The 18901-nt window shown below is 39.6% G+C and overlaps 2 protein-coding genes across 19 annotated transcripts in view; both read right to left on the bottom strand.

Moving 5' to 3' along the window:
* The window catches only part of TMEM116 (transmembrane protein 116), a 213144-nt gene that overhangs the window by 182249 nt on the left and 11994 nt on the right, over window positions 1-18901 (bottom strand). For 14 of the 18 annotated variants that reach the window (XR_010135683.1, XR_010135684.1, XR_010135685.1 and 11 more), the window contains one exon: window positions 7392-7523. The exons of 3 other annotated variants lie outside the window; for them this stretch is intronic. Coding sequence is in view for 10 of the 15 variants with exons in the window: in XM_063711941.1 (XP_063568011.1) it covers window positions 7392-7523 (132 nt within the window). In the remaining 5 variants the exon portion in view is untranslated. Of the gene's footprint in view, window positions 1-4056; window positions 4081-7391; window positions 7524-18901 lie in introns of those variants that run through there. One more of the 18 variants, XM_054528292.2, reaches the window with a different exon arrangement.
* LOC129049350 (immediate early response 3-interacting protein 1-like) lies at window positions 15618-17726 on the bottom strand. Its single transcript, XM_054528298.2, has one exon. It carries the CDS (start codon window positions 16665-16667, stop codon window positions 16401-16403), a length of 267 nt encoding a protein of 88 aa, XP_054384273.1. The 5' UTR covers window positions 16668-17726; the 3' UTR covers window positions 15618-16400.

The following is an 18901-nucleotide window of genomic DNA, read 5'->3' on the forward strand; positions in this document are numbered from 1 at the left end:
AAAGGCAACCATTGTATATTTGCAGTTATTTGTGGAATCTAAAAATCAAAACAATTGAACTCATGGACATAAAGAGTAGGAGGATGGTACCAGAAGCTGGGAAGGGTAGTGGGAAGGTAGGAAGGAGGTGGAGATGATTAATGGGTACAAAAAATATATATAGTAATGGGTACAGGAAATATATATAGTTAGAAAGAATAAATAAGACCTACTATTTGATAGCACAATAAGGTGACTATAGTCAACAATAACTTAATTGTACATTTTAAAAGAACTAAAACAGTATAACTATTGCTTATAACACAAAGGAAAAAGGGTGACTATAGTGAACAATAACTTAATTGCACATTTTAAAAGAATTAAAACAGTATAACTGTATTGCTTATAGCACAAAGGAAAAATGCTTGAAGGGATGGATAACCCCATTCTCCATGATGTGATTATTTTACACTGCATGCCTGTATCAAAACATTTCATGTACCCCCATAAATATATATACCTATTATGTACCCACAAAATTAAAAAAAAATTTTTTTTAATGTTACCAATTTAGTCTTCTCCACCAAAGGTATATAACAATTCCCATTTTATTATACATTATCAATATTAAATCATTTCATAAACAAAAAAGTAAAAACAAAATAAAAAAACATAATAAAGGCCATATATGAAAAGCCCAGAGATAACATCATACTCAGTGATGAAAGACAAAGCTTTTCTTCTAAGTTCAGAACAAGGTGAGGATGCCTGCTTTTACCACTTCTATTCAACATAGTTTTGGAAGTCTTAGCTAGAGCAATTAAGCAAGAAGAAATAAAAGATAACGAAATTGAAAAGGAAGATATAAAATCATTTTTGTTTGCAGATAACACGATCTTATATGTAGAAAATGCTAGAGATTACACACGCACACACACACACACACACACACGCAACTGTTCAAATAATAGAATTCAGCCAAGTAGCCAGATACAAAATCAACATGCAAAAATCAGCTGCACTTCTATGTATTAACAATGAACAATCCAAAAAAGAAATTATGAAAATAATTCCATTTACAATATCATTAAACACAATAAAATACTTAGGAATAAACTTAACCAAGGAGGCAAAAGACTTGTATACTAAAAAGTATAAAACATTGCTAAAAGAAATTAGAGAAGACACCAATAAATGGAAAGATACCCATGTCCATGGATTGGAAGACTTACTATTACAGTTTTTTGTTTTTTTGAGACAAGGTCTCACTCTGTCACCCAGGCTGGTGTCATGGTGGAATCATGGCTCACTGCAGCCTCAACCTCCTGGGCTCAAGCAATTCTCCCATCCCAGCCTTCAGAGCCTCCAGAGTAGCTGGAATTACAGGCACACACCACCACACCCAGCTAATTTTTGTATTTTTTGTAGAGACGGGGTCTCGCCATGTTGCCCAGGCTGGTCTCAAACTTCTGGGCTCAAGCGATCTGCCTGCCTCAGCTTCCCAAAGTGCTGGGATTGTAGGCATGAGCCACCACACCTGGCTGAAACACTTACTGTTGTTAAGATGTTCAATACTACCCTAAGTGACCTACAGATTCAATGCAATCCCTATCAAAATCCCAACAACTTTTTTTTTGCAGAAATAAAATATACCATACTAAAATTCATATGGAATCTCAAGGGACCCTGAATAGCTAAAACAATCTTGAAAAAGAAGAGGCCAGGCATGATAGCTCACGCCTGTATTCCCAGCACTTTGGGAGGTTGAGGTAGGAGGATCACTGGAGCCCAGAGGTTTGAGACCAGCCTGAGCAACACAACAAGATCCTATCTCTACAAAAAAAAATTTAAAAATTAGCCAGCTGTGGTGACGTGCACCTGTGGTCCTAGCTACTCAGGAGGCTGAGACAGGAGTATTACTTAAGCCCAGCAGATTGAGGCTGCAGTGAGCCACGATCATGCCACTGCACTCCAGCCCGGGTGACAGAGCAAGACCCTGTCTCAAAAAGAAAAAAGAATAAAAAGTTGGAAGACTCACACTTTCCAGTTTCATATAGACCAAATGGATCAGAATTAAAAGTCCAGAAATAAATCCTACATATATAATCAAATGATTTTGACAAGGATGCCAAGATCATTTAATGGGGAAAGGACATTCTTTTCAACAAATGGGGCCAGGCATGGTGGCTCACGCCTGTAATCCCAGCACTATGGAAGGCTGAGGCGGGAGGACTGCTTGAGCCCAGGAGTTCGAGACTAGTGTGAGCAACATAGGAGACCCCATCTCTACCAAAAATACAAAAATTATCCAGGTGTGGTAGCATGCACCTGTAGTCCCAACTACTTGGGTGGCTGAGGTGGGAGGATTAATTGAGCCCAGAAGGTCGAGGCTACAGTGAGCCATGATCATGTCACTGCACTCCAGCCTGGGTAACAGAGCAAGATTCTGTCTCAAATAAATAAATAAATGGTACCAGGAAAACTGAACATCCACAAGCACAAGAATGAAGTTGGACCCTTACTTTACACCACATATGAAAATCTACAAATAGATCAAAGACTTAAATGTAAGACTAAAACTATAAGACTCTTAAAAGAAAATATAGTGTAAAAGATTCATAATGTTGGATTTGAAAATGATTTATTGGGTAAGACATCAAAAACACAAGCAACAAAAGAAAAAATGAACTGTAACAAAATTTATAAAACTTATGTGCATCAGAGGACACAATTAACAGAATAAAAAGGCAGCCTACAGAATGGGAGACAATATTTGCACATTGTATGTCTGACAGGGGGTTAATATAAAGACTTTATAAAGAACTCTTACAGCTCAGTAACAAAAAAGCAAACAATCTGATTAAAAAATGGGGAAGGGGCTGGGCATGGTGGCTCACACCTGTAATCCCAGCACTTTGGGAGGCTGAGGCAGGCGGATTGCTTGAAGTCAGGAGTTCAAGACCAGCCTGGCCAACATGGTGAAACCTCATCTCTACTAAAACTACAAAAATTAGCCAGGTATAGTGGCGTACACCTGTAATCCCAACTACTCAGGAGACTGAGGCAGGAGAATCACTAGAACCCGGGAGGCGGAGGTTGCAGTGAGCCGAGATAGTGCCACTGCACTCCAGCCTGGGTGAGAAAGCGAGACTTTGTCCTCCCTCAAAAAAAAAAAAAAAAGGGCGGGGGAAGGACTTGAGACATTTCTTCAGAAGACATATAAAGGGCCAATATGCACATGAAAAGCTACCCAACATTATTAATGATTAGAGAAATGCAAATCAAAACCACAATGAGATACCACTTTATACCCATTATGATAGCTATTACTTAAAAAACAAAAAAACAGCAACAAATGTTGGCATGAATGTGGAAACCAGGGCACTGTGCACTGCTGTTATGGAAAACATGGTATTTCCTCAAAAAATCAAACACAGAATTTCCATCTGATTCAGTAATTCTACTTCTGAGTATATGTACAAAAGAACTGAAAGTAGGGGCTCAAATGTATTTGTACATCAATGTTCATAGTAGCATTATTCACAACATCTAAAAGATGGAAGCAACCCAAGTGTCCATTGACAGATAAACAGATAAACCAAATGTCGTCTATCCATACAATGGAATATTACTCAGCCTTAAAAACGAAGGAAATTCTGACACATGCTACAACAAGATAAACCTTAAAGACATGCTAAGTGAAATAAGCCAGACACAAAAGGACAAATATTATATGATTCCACTGACATGAGGTACCTAGAGTAGTTGAATTCATAGAGACAGAAAGTAGAACAGTGGTTACCAGGAGCTGGTACTAGGGAGAAATGGGGAGTTATTGTTTAATGGTACACAGTTTGAGATGATGAAAAAGTTCTGGAGATGGACTGTGGTTATAGTTGTATAACAACTTGAATGTTTAATGTCACTGAAGTGTATACTTAAAAGAAGTAAGATTGTAAATTTTATGTTACATTTTTACCATACTTAAAAATTTTTTAATGGTAAATTTTATGGTATGTATAGTTTACCACAATCTTAAAAAACAAAACAAAAAAGGCCGGGCACAGTGGCTCAAACCTGAAATCCCAGCACTTTGGGAGGGTGAGGCGGGTGGATCACGAGGTCCGGAGATTGAGACCATCCTGGCTAACATGGTGAAACCCCATCTCTAGTAAAATACAAAAAAAAAAAAAAATTAGCCGGGCATGGTGGCGCACGCCTGTAGTCCCAGTTACTCAGGAGGCTGAGGCAGGGGAATCGCTTGAACCTGGGAGGCAGAGGTTGCAGTGAGCCGAGATTGTGCCACTGCACTCCAGCCTGGTGACAGAGTGAGACTCCATCTCAAAAAACAAACAAACAGGCCAGGCGCACTGGCTCACGCCTGTAATCCCAGCACTTTGGGAGGCCGAGGTGGGTAGATCACAGGGTCAGGAGTTCAAGACCAGCCTGGCCAACATAGTGAAACCCCGTCTCTACTAAAAAATACAAAAAATAAGCCAGGCGTGGTGGCGGGTGCCTGTAATCTCAGCTACTCGGGAGGCTGAGGCAGGAGAATCGCTTGAACCTGGGAGGCAGAGGTTGCAGTGAGCCAAGATTATGCCATTGCACTCCAGCCTGGGCAATAGTGTGAGACTCTGTCTCAAAAACAAAAACAAAAACAAAAACAAAACAAAAACAAAAACAAAAAACAAACAAACTAGTGTGTTTAAGCCCTCTCCAGCTCATCCCTGATTACAAGTAAGAATCCTAGGAAAAATATAAAAAACAACCACTTGAAGACTCTGAAAAGTAAACAAAAACAGGTAGATTGTGGAAAGAAGTCAAACTTGGAGAAGTAAACCAAACAGAAGAAGTGAGTTTCCCAAACTTTTTCCTCTCTTTTCTCTTAGTTTTGCTCAAGCATGTACCTCAGTCATGATGCTGCTCAATGAAGGCACCTGCAACTCTAATAGAAATCTATCCTAGGCAACAGAGATCAGAAAAGGGCCCCCTTTAGGCAGGAAAGTATGGAGGGAATTCTAGAAGAAAGGCAGCCAGGAAAATGGATGCTTTAATTTTGTGTATTAATGCAAACAAGTCTCAGCCTAACCTGTCTACTATGCATGTGCATGACAGTCTCAAACCAGCGTAGCCAAGGCTTATAGAACTAAATTGAGATTTGAACCATTGTCCAGAGATGATGAGACCAAATTTACATTCTAAACCTAATCAGGTTGCCTGCTAGATAAAATATTAACAATTTCTAGAGAGTTACAAAAGGACCCAGAGTCTATGCAACATAGTATTCATAACATCTAAGTTGCAATCCTAAATTACCTGACATATAAAGAGCAGGAAAATGTGACCCATTCTCATGGGAAAAGATAATCAACAGACACCAGACTAGAAATGAGCCAGACATTGGAAATACCCCACAAATATTTTTAAAAGCAGCTATTATACTACATAGCTCAAAGAGGTAAAGGAAAACATATATGAAATGATTTGGAGGGTGATGGAAACAGGAATGCTTGTTATCTTGATTGTGGTGATGATTTCACAGGGGAATACATATGTAAAAACTGATCAAGCTGTACACCATAAATATGTACAGTTTACTATAGATACAGCTCAATAAAGTTGTAAAAAAACAAAGTAACAGGCCAGGTGCAGTGGCTCACGCCTGTAATCCCAGCACTTTGGGAGGCCAAGACGGGCAGATCACGAGGTCAGGAGACGGAGACCATCCTGGTTAACATGGTGAAACCCTGTCTCTACTAAAAATACAAAAAATTAGCCAGGCGTGGTGGCAGGTGCCTGTAGTCCCAGCTGCTTGAGAGGCTGAGGCAGGAGAATGGTGTGAACCCGGGAGGTGGAGCTTGCAGTGAGCCGAGATCATGCCACTGCACTCCAACGTGGGCGACAGAGCGAGACTCCATCTCAAAAAAAAAAAAAAAAAAAAAAAAGTAACATTAACCACATCTGTACCAAGCACAAAGTAAATATTATTAATGGACATTTTACAGATTAGGAGACTGAAGTTCAGAAAGATTAGGTACTGGCAAAACATTACAAAGTTAATCAGGTCCAGGATTCTAATACAGACTTTTCTGATCAAATACTATAATTACCTGAATAAACAACACAGCCTTAATTCTATTTAATTCATGAGGTTATTAGCAGGACTGAGCAACGTATGACTCTAAAACACTTTAAACTCATATGAGATCGGTAACATATTAGTGCACAGATTTTATACCACCAATTACATATTATTAATTTCTTACTAAATTGAAAGAAATTTCCCCTCTAGTAACAAATTCCAAAGGAAATATCTAGCAGTGAGCATAGGCTGCATTTTAACCTTTACTTTTTTCACACTGTGTGTCTCAGAAATATAGAAGCAGTATTATATACTGATGGCACTATGTGGATTAATCCATTGGTAAAATTCATAAAAGATATACAATCCATATATGATTATCTGTAGTATTTCCAAAATCCAATGTTTATTTTACTCCTGTAACACAAAACCATCCAATCATTTCGAATGATGTTATAGAAAAGTATTTCATTACCTGGAAATACGGTCACAATATGATGAATAATAAAAACAGGTTATAAAAAGTATTCATTGGCTGGGCACAGTGGCTCACACCTGTAATCCCAGCACTTTGGGAGGCTGAGGCTGGCAGATCATGAGGTCAAGAGATCGAGACCATCCTGGCTAACACAGTGAAACCCCGTCTCTACTAAAAGTACAAAAATTAGCTGGGCCTGGTGGCACGTGCCTGTAGTCCCAGCTACTCAGGAGGCTGAGGCAGGAGAATTGCTTGAACCTAGGAGGCGGAGATTGCAGTGAGCCAAGATCACGCCACTGCACTCCAGTCTGGTGACAGAGCGAGACTCTGTCTCAAAAAAAAAAAAAATGGCTGGGTGCGGTGGCTCATGCCTGTAATCCTAGCACTTTGAGAGGCCGAGGCGGGTGGATCATGAGGTCAGGAGATCGAGGCCACTAACACGGTGAAACCCCGTCTCTACTAAAAATACAAAAAAAATTAGCCGGGTGTGGTGGCGGGCGCCTGTAGTCCCAGCTACTCGGGAGGCTGAGGCAGGAGAATGGCATGAACCTGGGAGGCAGAGCTTGCAGTGAGCTGAGATCGCACCACTGTACTCCAGCCTGGTGACAGACCAAGTCTCCATCTCAGAAAAAAAAAAGAGTAAAGATAACATTATTTATCTTTTTGCTTCTCTGAATTTTCAAATTTTTCTATAATAAAGTGTTTTTAATATGAAAAAAGATAAAAGCTATTGTTTCAAAATGTAACAATAAACAAATGGGTCTCCACTTCCCAAGGTGAATCATCTTTGTTTCTATTTAGATCTGAGTGTGCCTTTCTTGCAAGGTGCAGTGACAGTCTTGTAGCACTCACCTGTCCAACTGCTTGTAGGTTATAGCAGATGATGTCCTTGTTTGCTACTGAAGCTCCATAGAGAAGTGTCTCCGTGAGCCAGCAAAGTCCCAGGAGCAGGTCACAGAAGCTCAGATAAAAAAGTGGTCTTATCTGTCAAAGTAATAAAATCCTCATTTCATATGTGATGTAGCTAGGATGTTAACAATGTAACAATTCTTACATTTTATGTTTCTAGTAGGAAACTGGCATCATTTTTCTGGGGCCTCTGCCATTGGTTGATTGTGGGGAATGCAAAGGAAGACTACAGATAGGAAGGAATCTATAACCACTATAACCACAGTTATCCCAACTGTTTTGGAATCAGAGTACTCATGGATAGATAAGTACTGAAGCTTCTTACTCACAGGGACACTCCTTTCTTAGGTATAGGGTTAAAAAAAGAGTGGAAAGATGAGAAATTTTGCAGTGGAGACGTACCACAAGGAGACAATTGAGAGTGCTTTAATGGCACAGGCAACATCTACTTTTTTTTTTTTTGAGACAGAGTTTCGCTCTGTCGCCCAGGCTAGAGTGTAGTGGCACGATCTCGGCTCACTGCAAGGTCTGCCTCCCAGGTTCACGCCATTCTCCTGCCTCAGCCTCTCAAGTAGCTGGGACTACAGGCGCCCAGCACCACGCCCGGCTAATTTTTTGTATTTTTGGTAGAGACAGGGTTTCACCGTGTTAGTCAGGATGGTCTCGATCTCCTGACCTCGTGATCCACCCGCCTCAGCCTCCCAAAGTGCTGGGATTACAGGCGTTAGCCAAACATCTTCTAAATATAAGAAATGAGGTATTCTGCTAAGTGTTTAGGGATGTGGCTGAGGACTTAAAGAAAATGAAAACATGTTTACAGTAATAAAAAGTCAGGGTAAAAAGTCAGTAATACTGACAAATGTCAGAATGAACTGTATGTGTTGCCTTTCAATTTCTGACCACACTGGTGAAATTTGTCTTCTTCTTATCCTTTTCCTTTTGGCATCCCCATTCCCACTTATCTAAAAATAGTTTTGGTCCTATGGAGAAAATTATAAACCATTTATTGAGGGACTCCTAAAGATTAAATGCAATCTCAATGAAATCTCAACCTATTTTCCTGTGGAACTTGACAAGCTGACTCTAAATCTGATGTAGAAGTACAAAATATCGCCCTGTGAGCCACAATCCAAGGGAGTAAAGGTGGGGTGTTTGTCATCTTAGGGAGAAGCTCTCATCCATGGCACACCTGGCATGGGTGAACTCCTTCAATGTGTCACACCTGCAGCTTGTGGACGATGGCCTCACGGACCTCCACAGCAGTCCCACAAGACCCGCAAGGCCCCCCCACTGCTCTCTTAACCTGGCAGCTGCTGCCTTATAAAAGTACAGTTGTGAATTTGACTCCACGAAGTATTATGCACTGTGTGGCTCTCGTGGGGTCTTAGGTTGTGGTCTGACACACACTGCGGTCATTCCCCTGGGTTTAGTGAAATGCTGTATGCAGGTGGACCCCCAAAAGTACAAGGGCATATTTAATGGATTCTCAGTTACACTTAAGGAGGATGGTGTTCATTGTTTGGCTAAAGGACGGGCTCTGACTTTCATTGGCCACTCCATGCAGGGGCTCTGCAAGTTTGGCTTTTATGAAGTCTTTAAAGTCTTGTATAGCAACATACTCCCAGAGCATGTTATCTCTGGTGCACATCACTGTATTTGGCTGCCTCTGCCAGTGCTGAATTCTTTGCTGTAATTGCCCTATGGAAGCTGCTAAGGTTCAAATTCAAACCCAACCAGGTTAGACCAAGACTTTGAGGGATGCAGCTCCCAAGATGTATAAGGAAGAAGGCCTAAAAACATTCTACAAAGGGGTTGCTCCTCTCTGGATGAGACAGATAGCATATGCCATGATGAAGTTTGCCTGCTTTTAAGGTACTGTTGAAGCACTGTACAAGTTTGTGGTTCGGAAGCCCTGCGGTGAATGTTCAAAGCAGAGGAGCTGGTAGTAACATTTGTAGCAGGTTACATACCTGGAGTGTTTTGTGCAATTGTTTCTCACCCTGATGATTCTGTGGTATCTGTGTTGAATAAAGAAAAAGGTAGCAGTGCTTCTCAAGTCCTCCAGAGACTTGGATTTAAAGGTGTATGGAAGGGACTGTTTGTATCATTATGACTGGTACTCTGACTGCACTACAGTAGTTTATCTATGATTCTGTGAAGGTCTACTTCAGCCTCCCTTGCCCTCCCCCATCCAAGATGCCAGAATCTCTGAAGAAGCAGCTCAGGTTAACTAAGCAGACAGATCAAAGCAAATGTGGACTGAAACTGCTTGTTGATCAGTGTTGAAGAAAGTACAAAAGAAACTTTCATATATTTGACAGTGTAGGAAATTGTCTATTCCTGATATAATTACTATAGTACTTTTGCTTAAGTCAAGAGTTTCAAATTTACTACTGAAATAAACCCAACTCTTCAGGAAAAAAAGAAACAAATACAAAATATTAAGATAACCAAGACACTCTTGAAAAAAAAAGGAGAACTTGCCCCACCTCATCTTAAGACTTATTGTGGGATCTGGCCAGCAGCCCGCAATGCAACGGGGCTCTTTCTTTGTTCCCAGGCGGATTGGCAGGTCGAGAAATAAAAGACACACACAAAATAGTGAAAGCTGGGTCCAGGGTGTCACCGCCTTCTGGTCCTGTGATGCCGCCAATGCACTGGATATACCAGCATTTATTATTAAGTTTAGTGAGGGCGGGGGTAGGTTAGTGAGGGATTTAGGGGGTCATCTGATTATGAGGTGAGATGATCACATGAGGATGAAGTAATTCTTTAATGTAACATCGGTATGCATAAGTACAGTATACAGAGATAAGAATTTACAATATAGTGTGTGTGTCAGCAATTTCTAACAGAGCCTTAAAATAGACACACAGTCTATCCATAACCTACGTTTAGTAAGATACTAATCAGCAGTAATATTTGCAGCAAAAGCTGGTTGCAAACAATCAATAGAAACAGGACATGAAACAACTGGTTAGACCACAAATTCTCAGAAGGGAGTATGCCTTAACCCTAAAGAGACCCAGAAGAGCCGTGGCAAGATAAGAGCGTTTATAACCCTATCTTATCCATATGAACAGGCGCCCCTCATGTGTCCATTTATAGGCTCTCCACAAGGGTTGCATTCCATTCCCAGAGCTATGAACATCTGCTTTTCTGGGTTAGTAATCTTGGTGATGTGAAACCTCCCTGACTGCACGTCTGTTTATAGGCTCTCTGCAGGGAGAAGCACATCACGTGCTGTTGGCTCATTCTGGCAGCCCAACCTTGCATTGTCTTTACAAAATCCTGCATGCAATTTTGTATTTACAATAATCAGGAGCATCTCATCTTTTATTCCATAGCAATAGTTTCAGGGGGTCTCCCTACAAATCTAACATAGACCGAGAGTGAAGATATTGTGGTACTAGTACAGGGATGGACAAATAGGTGAATAGAATGAAAATAGCCCAAATTAAACCCAGCAATATATATATAGATCTCTGATGTATGACATAAGTGGCTTATTCAATCAGTGGAAAAGAGATAGTCTTTTCAAAATATGAAGCTAGAACAATTGGGTATCCATACAGGAAAAAAAAAATGAAATTAGGCCCCTACTTTGTATCTCACACTACACTCAAAAAATCAGTTCTAGGACAGGCATGGTGGCTCACGTCTGTAATCCCTGCACTTTGGGAAGTGGGCAGATCACCTGAGGTCAGGAGCTCAAAACCAGCCTGGCCAACATGGTGAAACCCCATTTCTACCAAAAATACAAAAATTAGCTGGGCATGGTGGCGGGCGCCTGAAATCCCAGCTACTCAGGAGGCTGAGGCAGGAGAATCATTTGAACCCAGGAGGCGGAGGTTGCAGTGAGCCGAGATCACGCTACTGCACTCCAGCCTGAGCGACAGAGTGAGACTCCATCTAATCAGTTCTAGGCCAGGCTCAGTGACTATATGACTATAATCCTAACATTTTGGGAGGTCAAGGCAGGAGGACTGCTTGATCCCAGGAGTTCAAGACCAGACTGGGAAACATGGTAAGACTCCATCTCTACAAATAAAATAAAAAAATAAAAAAATTAGCTGGGCATGGTGACACACACTTGTGGTCTCAGCTACTTGGGAGTCTGAGGCAGGAGGATCACTTGAGCCCAGGAGGTCAAGGCTGCAGTGAGCCGTGATTGCATCACTGCACTTCAGCCAGGGAAACAGAAAAAGACTCTGTCTCAAAAAAAAAAAAAAAAAAAAAAATTTATTCCAAGTGGTTTAAAGACCTAAATGTGAAAGGGCAAAAACTGTAAACCTTTTTTTTACATTCTATAGGAGAATGTCTTCAATTTTTGTTTAGGGAAAATTTTCCTAAACAAAACACAAAGAGCTCTAAAAGAAATAATGAAAAAATCAACCACATTAAAATGAAAAAATTGAGTCTGTGTCAAGACACCATAAAGAAAGTAAAAAGACATACCACAAAATAGGAGAAGATATTTATAACACATATAACTGACAAAGGATCCAAACTGTATTTTAAAAAAATTATAAAGCAGGAAGAAAAGCTCAATAGAAAAACAGGCAAAAATATTTAACAAAAGAGGAAATCCAAATGGCCATAAACATATGAAAATATGCCCTACTTTATTAGTAATAAAGGAAATGAAAAATTAAAACTACAATAAGAAAATAATTACACACCCATGGCAAAAATTTTAAAAGTCTGATAACAGCAAGTATTAACAGGAACAAAAAGCAACAGGACCCTTTATACACTGCTGGCACAACCAGTTGAAAAAGAGTTTGACATTAATTTAGGAGCAGTGGAAATCCTATGACAATTCTGATATTGGGCAAATACACTAGATAAGCTTGTGCATTTGTGCAGCAGAAAACATGTACAAGAATGCTTATAGCAGCATAATGTACAAGAATGCTTATAGCAGCATAATGTACAAGAATGCTTATACAATAATGCTTATGTACAAGAAAACATGTACAAGAATGCTTATAGCAGCATAAGCAGGTAAATAAATTTTAGTATATTCATACTACAGAATACCAGACATCAATGAAAATGAAATGAACTCATGCTCTATACAACGTGGATACATCTCACAAATAATATTGAGGGATTAAAGCAACTCGCAAAACAATATGTACAAAAATACATATAGCATTATTCCAATTATATCGAGTTCAAAAACAAGCAAAACTAAATTGTTTAAACATACATACATTTCTGGTAAACCGTACATAAGAGTAAAAAATGCTTATCACAAAAATCTGGATACTGATTATCTCTAGAGGTGAGAAGGAGAGCTGTGATTGGGAAGAACCTCAATAGGTATACGTCTGGAGGTACAGGTAATGTTCCATTTCTTGTCACTAGTGTTTGTTTATAATCATTCTTTAAACAGTACATACATGTTTCATGCATTCTAGTTCATGTCTGATATATCTCACAATAAAAAAATACATTTACAAATTTTAAAGTCCTGGCCAAGCATTGTGGCTCAAGCCTGTAATCCCAGCACTTTGTGGGGCTGAGGCGGGAAGACTGAATGAAGCCAGGAGTTCCAGGCCAGGCTTGGCAACATAACGAGACCCCTGTCTCTACAAAATTAAAAATTAAAAAAAGTAGCTGGCTATAGTGGCGTGCACCTGTAGTCCCAGCTATTCAGGAAGCTGAGGTGGCAGGATCGCTTGGGCCTAGCAGTCTGAGGCTACAGTAGGCTATGATCCTGTACTATGGCCTGAGTGGCACAGCAAAATCCTGTTATCTAAAAAAAAAAAAAAACAAATAAAAAACAAACAAAAAAAAACCAGAACAGATATTACCTAATATGAGAACTAATCTCCCCACATGTACAAAACAGAATTTTTCTCATCTCTTTCTCCCAAGCCCACCTGTACAAGAGGATTTTTCTCATATATTTCTCCCAAACCAGAAAAAGAGGTAAGATGCTAATTAATATCTTGTTAATAGGGTTAGATGGTCAAGTTGCCTTGGCTAACAGAAACATAAAAAAGTGAAATAATATGTAATAAAACATTTAAAAGTATAAAGTATTCAATAAATATCAGCTATTATGTCAACCACATATGGCCTTTTCTCTGGGTAAGCTTTCTAAAATTCCAGCTGGATGGCACAGTCATAGATTCTACTGGCTTATGACCCATCATAAGTTTATAACTGTTAAGAGACTAAAAAAACTAAGACTAAATGTGAAATGGTGAAGTCAAGAAATATATAAAGACAAATCTCTAAATTTAAAATGTTTTATTTGGGAAGCAAGAATTGCATTTCAGGGCATACACACAGACTGCGTGGTCTTGGACATGTCTGAAGAACAAAGAGATGACTGGGAATTTTATTAGAAAGGGAAACAGTACATGTTGTTTTGAAAGCAAGCTCACTGGCACCAAAGAAAGTTTTGGGAATCGGCAAACTCTGATTAGTGAGTGACTGTGGTATGTAAAACTAGTCCTAAGAGTCAGGGCAAGTCATTTTGGCAACTACAAGATCAAACTGGTCTCAGGGTTACAATGGACTATTTCAGTAGCTGGGCTTGTGAAAATATTAATTATTGGAGCAGGGGCTATGTGCTCTGAGAGCTTGTTCCCCTTGGCTTCTCAACTCCGATTTAGTTCAGTATGACGAGAATGATCCAATATGTATAATCAACTTTCACATAAATAATCCCTGGAGAAGAAAAGCAGCCATGCAGCTTTTGTGAGCAATAACATTCTGATCATTAATTCAAGAAATAGCCCTATGAGGCTGGGCGCAGTGGCTCATGCCTGTAATCCCCAGCACTTTGGGAGGCCGAGGCAAGCAGATCACCTGAGGTCAGGAGTTCGAGACCAGCCCGACCAATGTGGTGAAACCCTGTCTCTACTAAAAATACAAAAAAATTAGCCAGGCATGGTGGCATATGCCTGTAGTCCCAGCTACTTGGGAGGCTGAGGCAGGAGAATCACTTGAATCCAGGAGATGGAGGTTGCAGTGAGCTGAGATCACACCATTGCACTCCAGCCTGAATGACAAAGCGAGACTCTCAGGAAAGGGAAAAGGGGAAAGCAGGAAAGGGGGAAAGGGGGAAAGGAAAGGACCCTATGTATAGGGAGATGTTAAAACATATCAGAAGTCTTTGGCAGGGCAAAGGAGGACAAAATGAGGTGAGGTTTGCTTGCACTCAATTCTAATAACAGGAGATAAAGTTCAATCAATTATACAACAAAAATTAACTGAGTACCTATTATTGAAATCAAGAAAGATTCTACCCCTCCTATGTATAACAAGGCATTATTTTGAAGGAAATACAAAGAAATGTATAATATAGGCCATGCTCTTAAGAAAAATACAACCAGCCTAGTGCCTGGTAATAAAGAAAACCCAAAAAAGCCTAAGATATGGTCCTAAACATGAAAGCAAAAACTCTTAAAAAAAAAAAAAACCCACATATATATACATTTGTATTTGTCCTTATTTTTTTACTTAGAAATTCAACTTTATTTACAAATGTTCTTCTATTTACAAAGAGGCCATTCTAGCTCTTTAAAAATATTGTAACTGGGCCGGGCGCGGTGGCTCACGCCTGTAATCCCAGCACTTTGGGAGGCCAAGGTGGGTGGATCACGAGGTCAGGAGTTCAACACCAGCTTGACCAACATGGTGAAACCCTGTTTCTACTAAAAATACAAAAATTAGCTGGGCATGGTGGCGCATGCCTGTAATCCCAGCTACTCGGGAGGCTGAGCCAGAATTGCTTGAACCGAGACCCTGGTGATGGAGGTTGCAGTGAGCTGAGATTGCGCCACTGCACTCCAGCTTGGGCTACAGAGCAAGACTCCATCTCAAAAAAAAAAAAATAAATATATATATATATATATATGTATATAGTAACTAACAATTTTTTAAAAACCATTTACATTGTTTCAACCTTTCTGCTTAAAACTGTATTATGAGATGAGCAAACAATCCCACAAGATGATTTGAGACATAAAAAAATAAAGACAACCTATCCAGCATGAATGTTCTATTGACAAACACAATGAAGAATTAAGAATCACAACCCACAGTGTGCCACTTCACCAAGAAATGGAACTGTAAAGGTTTTGGGGGAGGTAAATGCTTCACAACAGTCTTCTTGTGTAGTATAGTTTAACTGTGATTGTTTAGGACTGCTCTTGCAGGCTAATATTTATGCTGCTTTTTTTTTGTTTAAAGTCATCACTGTAGAAAGGGTAGACTTTTGTAGATTTTTCTAACAGTGAAAATATGTAGACACTGGTCTGGTCTCATCATTTAGTCCAATTAATAAAATAATAAATGCATTAAAAAAGTAAAACAAAATCATCATGTGACTAACACAATTCTCCTTGATATATCAGAGAGTATTACTCCTCAATAGTGTCTACAAATTTGAATTATTCATAGCTGAAACAATATACAAACAAAATTAACCAAGGAGTTCAAAATTAAATTACTCAAATTACCTATTTATCATTTTACGTATAGCAATTACTTTTTAAAAATCCTTTAAATTTTATCTAGGGATAAGCATTCACATCATGGCTAAGTCCCAAAGAACTTCAAAACTTTTTAAAAAAATTCATCCCTCAGAAATGAGAGATAGAAAAATATCTTTAAAAACAGAAACAACAGTCTTATGCACTCTTTTAACAATCTCAGCACAGAATGAGCTACTATTAACAGTGAGCAAATATTCCAGTCCTGGAGAGTTACTGCCTCTCATGATCTGATTTTTTTTTTGAAATAGGGTCTCACTTTGTCACCCAGGCTGGAGTGCAGTGGCCCGATCTTGGCTTACTGCAGTCTTACTTACTTACTTCCTGAGCCTCCCAGGCTCAAGTGATCCTCCCATCTCAGCCTTTATTCCAATAATGACCTAAATAATAACTTCTGCTAGCATCTCTTCTGAGTCTCCATTTCCTCTCCTGATATTCATCCAAATAATAAAAGTAACACAATTGCAATTGAATTTACTATTATCAATGGCATTCTCATCACAGTTGTTACAGATTGAATACGGTTCATTAGCTGAGATTTAATTCCTGGCTCCTCCCCGAATCCACCAATTCTCTGGTCTATTCTCCAGCCAATGCTCTTGAGGAATCTCTCTTCGTGCAGCATGGCGATGGCACTGACACAGAGCAGGGCTGCCTGCAGCAGTGAGTACAAGGTAAAGGCCATGACCATCCAAGCTCCCATGAGGTCCAACTGATTCCTCTCTGCTGCCACAAGGGACTTGGCGCCACCATGGCTGGTGCTTTCCTCTCTATTTGTCTTAAATTTAAACCACGGGCAGAATAAACCAAGAGCTCGCCCTACTCAAGAGCATCTCTATTTTGTTTTAATTATAAATAATAAGAAAAAGAGTCACGTCCTAAGCCAAATTAGACCTTAACACCTTATATCTTTATAAAGTCCCAACCCACTGTTATGCCAGAAAGTCACCTTGGACAGTAGTTTTCAAACAAGAACAATTTTGCCCCGATCCCACCCTCACAGGGACATTCAGCAATTTTTTTATTTTTAAGAGATGGGGTCCTGCTCTGTCACCCAGGCTGGAGTGCAGTGATAAGATCATAGCTCACTGCAGCCTTGAACTCCTGTGCTCAAGCAATCCCCACCTCAGCCTCCTGGGTAGCTAGAACTATAGGCACCTGCCACTACACCTGGACCATTTGGCATTGTTTGAAGAAATTTTTGGTTGTCACAACTGAATAACAGAGGGTTTACTACTAGTATCCAGCTGGTAAAGGCTGCCAAACGTCCTAATGTACAGGACTACAAATAATTATCTAGCCCCAAATCTCAATAAAGCTGAGGTTGAGAAACCCTGCTTTCAGAGATAAAGCTTAGCTCTCTCTATTGTGTAAGTCATACTTCATTAACTTAATCACATCTGAACTCAAATTCCAGCAAAGGAAACAAACATTAGGAAAATCTGAATCACAAGATATTTGACTTAAAATTACTTTGGCAGGCAATGACAATACAGAATCAAGACTTCTACTTTCCAGTTTGACTTACACAGTCACAATCTACCACTGAAACTTCAAAATCCATTTTCATTGGACATTATATTTTGGTGGTTTAAAAGCGTATGGAGGAGAGGCTCTGGAACAAGACAAGGCTGCATTCAAATTCCAGCTCCAACACTTACTAGCTGTAAGAACTTAGGAAAGTCCCTTAACCTTACCAGGATTCAGTTTCCTTGTCTGCAATATCAGACTAATAATATCCATCTCAAAGTTTTTTAAGGATTAAATGAAAAATACATTGAAAGCGCTGAGCAAATTTATCTAGAATATAATAAATATTAAAAATTTTGTTTAGTTTGGAGAGCAATTATAGTTAAGAGTATCGACTTTTAAAAATCCTTGCTCTTGGCCAGGCATGGTGGCTCACACCTATAATCCCAGCACTTTAGGAGGTCCAGGCAGGTGGATCAGGAGATCAGGAGTTCAAGATCAACCAAGCCAAGATGGTGAAACCCTGGCTGAGGCAGGAGAATTGCTTGAACCCAGGAGGCGAAGAGCCGAGATTGCACCATCACACTCCAGTCTGGGCAACAAGAGCGAAACTCTGTCTCAAAAAAAAAAAAAAAAAATTAGCTGGACACGGTGGCAGTCACCTGTAATCCCAGCTACTTGGGAGGCTGAGGCAGGAGAATCACTTGAACCTGGGCGGCAGACGTTGTAGTGAGCCAAGATCGTGCCACTGCACTCCAGCCTCGGCGACAGAGTGAGACTCCATCTCAAAAAAAAAAAAACAGAAAAAAAAGAAAAAAGAAAAAAACCCCTGCTCTTCTACTTACCGTGTAACTTGAACAAATTATTTCCTGACTTTGAATCACAATTTCCTCTTTTGTGAAATGGGCCTAATACTATCCCTCTTATAGACTGATGAGGACCAATGAGATAAAGTATGTAAAGCACTCAGTGTAGTTGGAAAATAGTAAGTGTTCAACATACAGAAGTTATTTTTATTATTAAAGTGGGCCCAATAAAATCCAATGGCATTTTCCACATATAAAAGCTCTCCCATGCATGTCCCGACCTATGCTTTGTCTAATTTTGTGCTATTTGGTCTGGTTAGAGAATAGTTGTTATATTTCTCTTAAAATCTGTTTACTAAGCTAGAAAATACATCACTCTCCCTAGTACTCTGTTAATCAGGAAGGTTTTTAATTTGATCTTTTTGGTATGAATAGTTTAAATGTATTTTTACTCTGTTTTCACCATAAAATTGCAATTGCCTAGAAGGCCAGAGAAGCAAAGTAAGTATGTTTCATATAGCAAAGTTTTTAAACTATCTCCTAGTCCCAGTAGCAATTTTACTAAAGTATCAAAATCAGACAACTCACCTCTAGGCAAGCTCCTGCTATGCTTAGAGTGAATATTGGATTCAGACAACATTCTGTTTCCTTAGCCTTAGCA

Source organism: Pongo abelii, chromosome 10 (genome assembly GCF_028885655.2).
Source record: "Pongo abelii isolate AG06213 chromosome 10, NHGRI_mPonAbe1-v2.0_pri, whole genome shotgun sequence".
NCBI lineage: Eukaryota > Metazoa > Chordata > Mammalia > Primates > Hominidae > Pongo > Pongo abelii.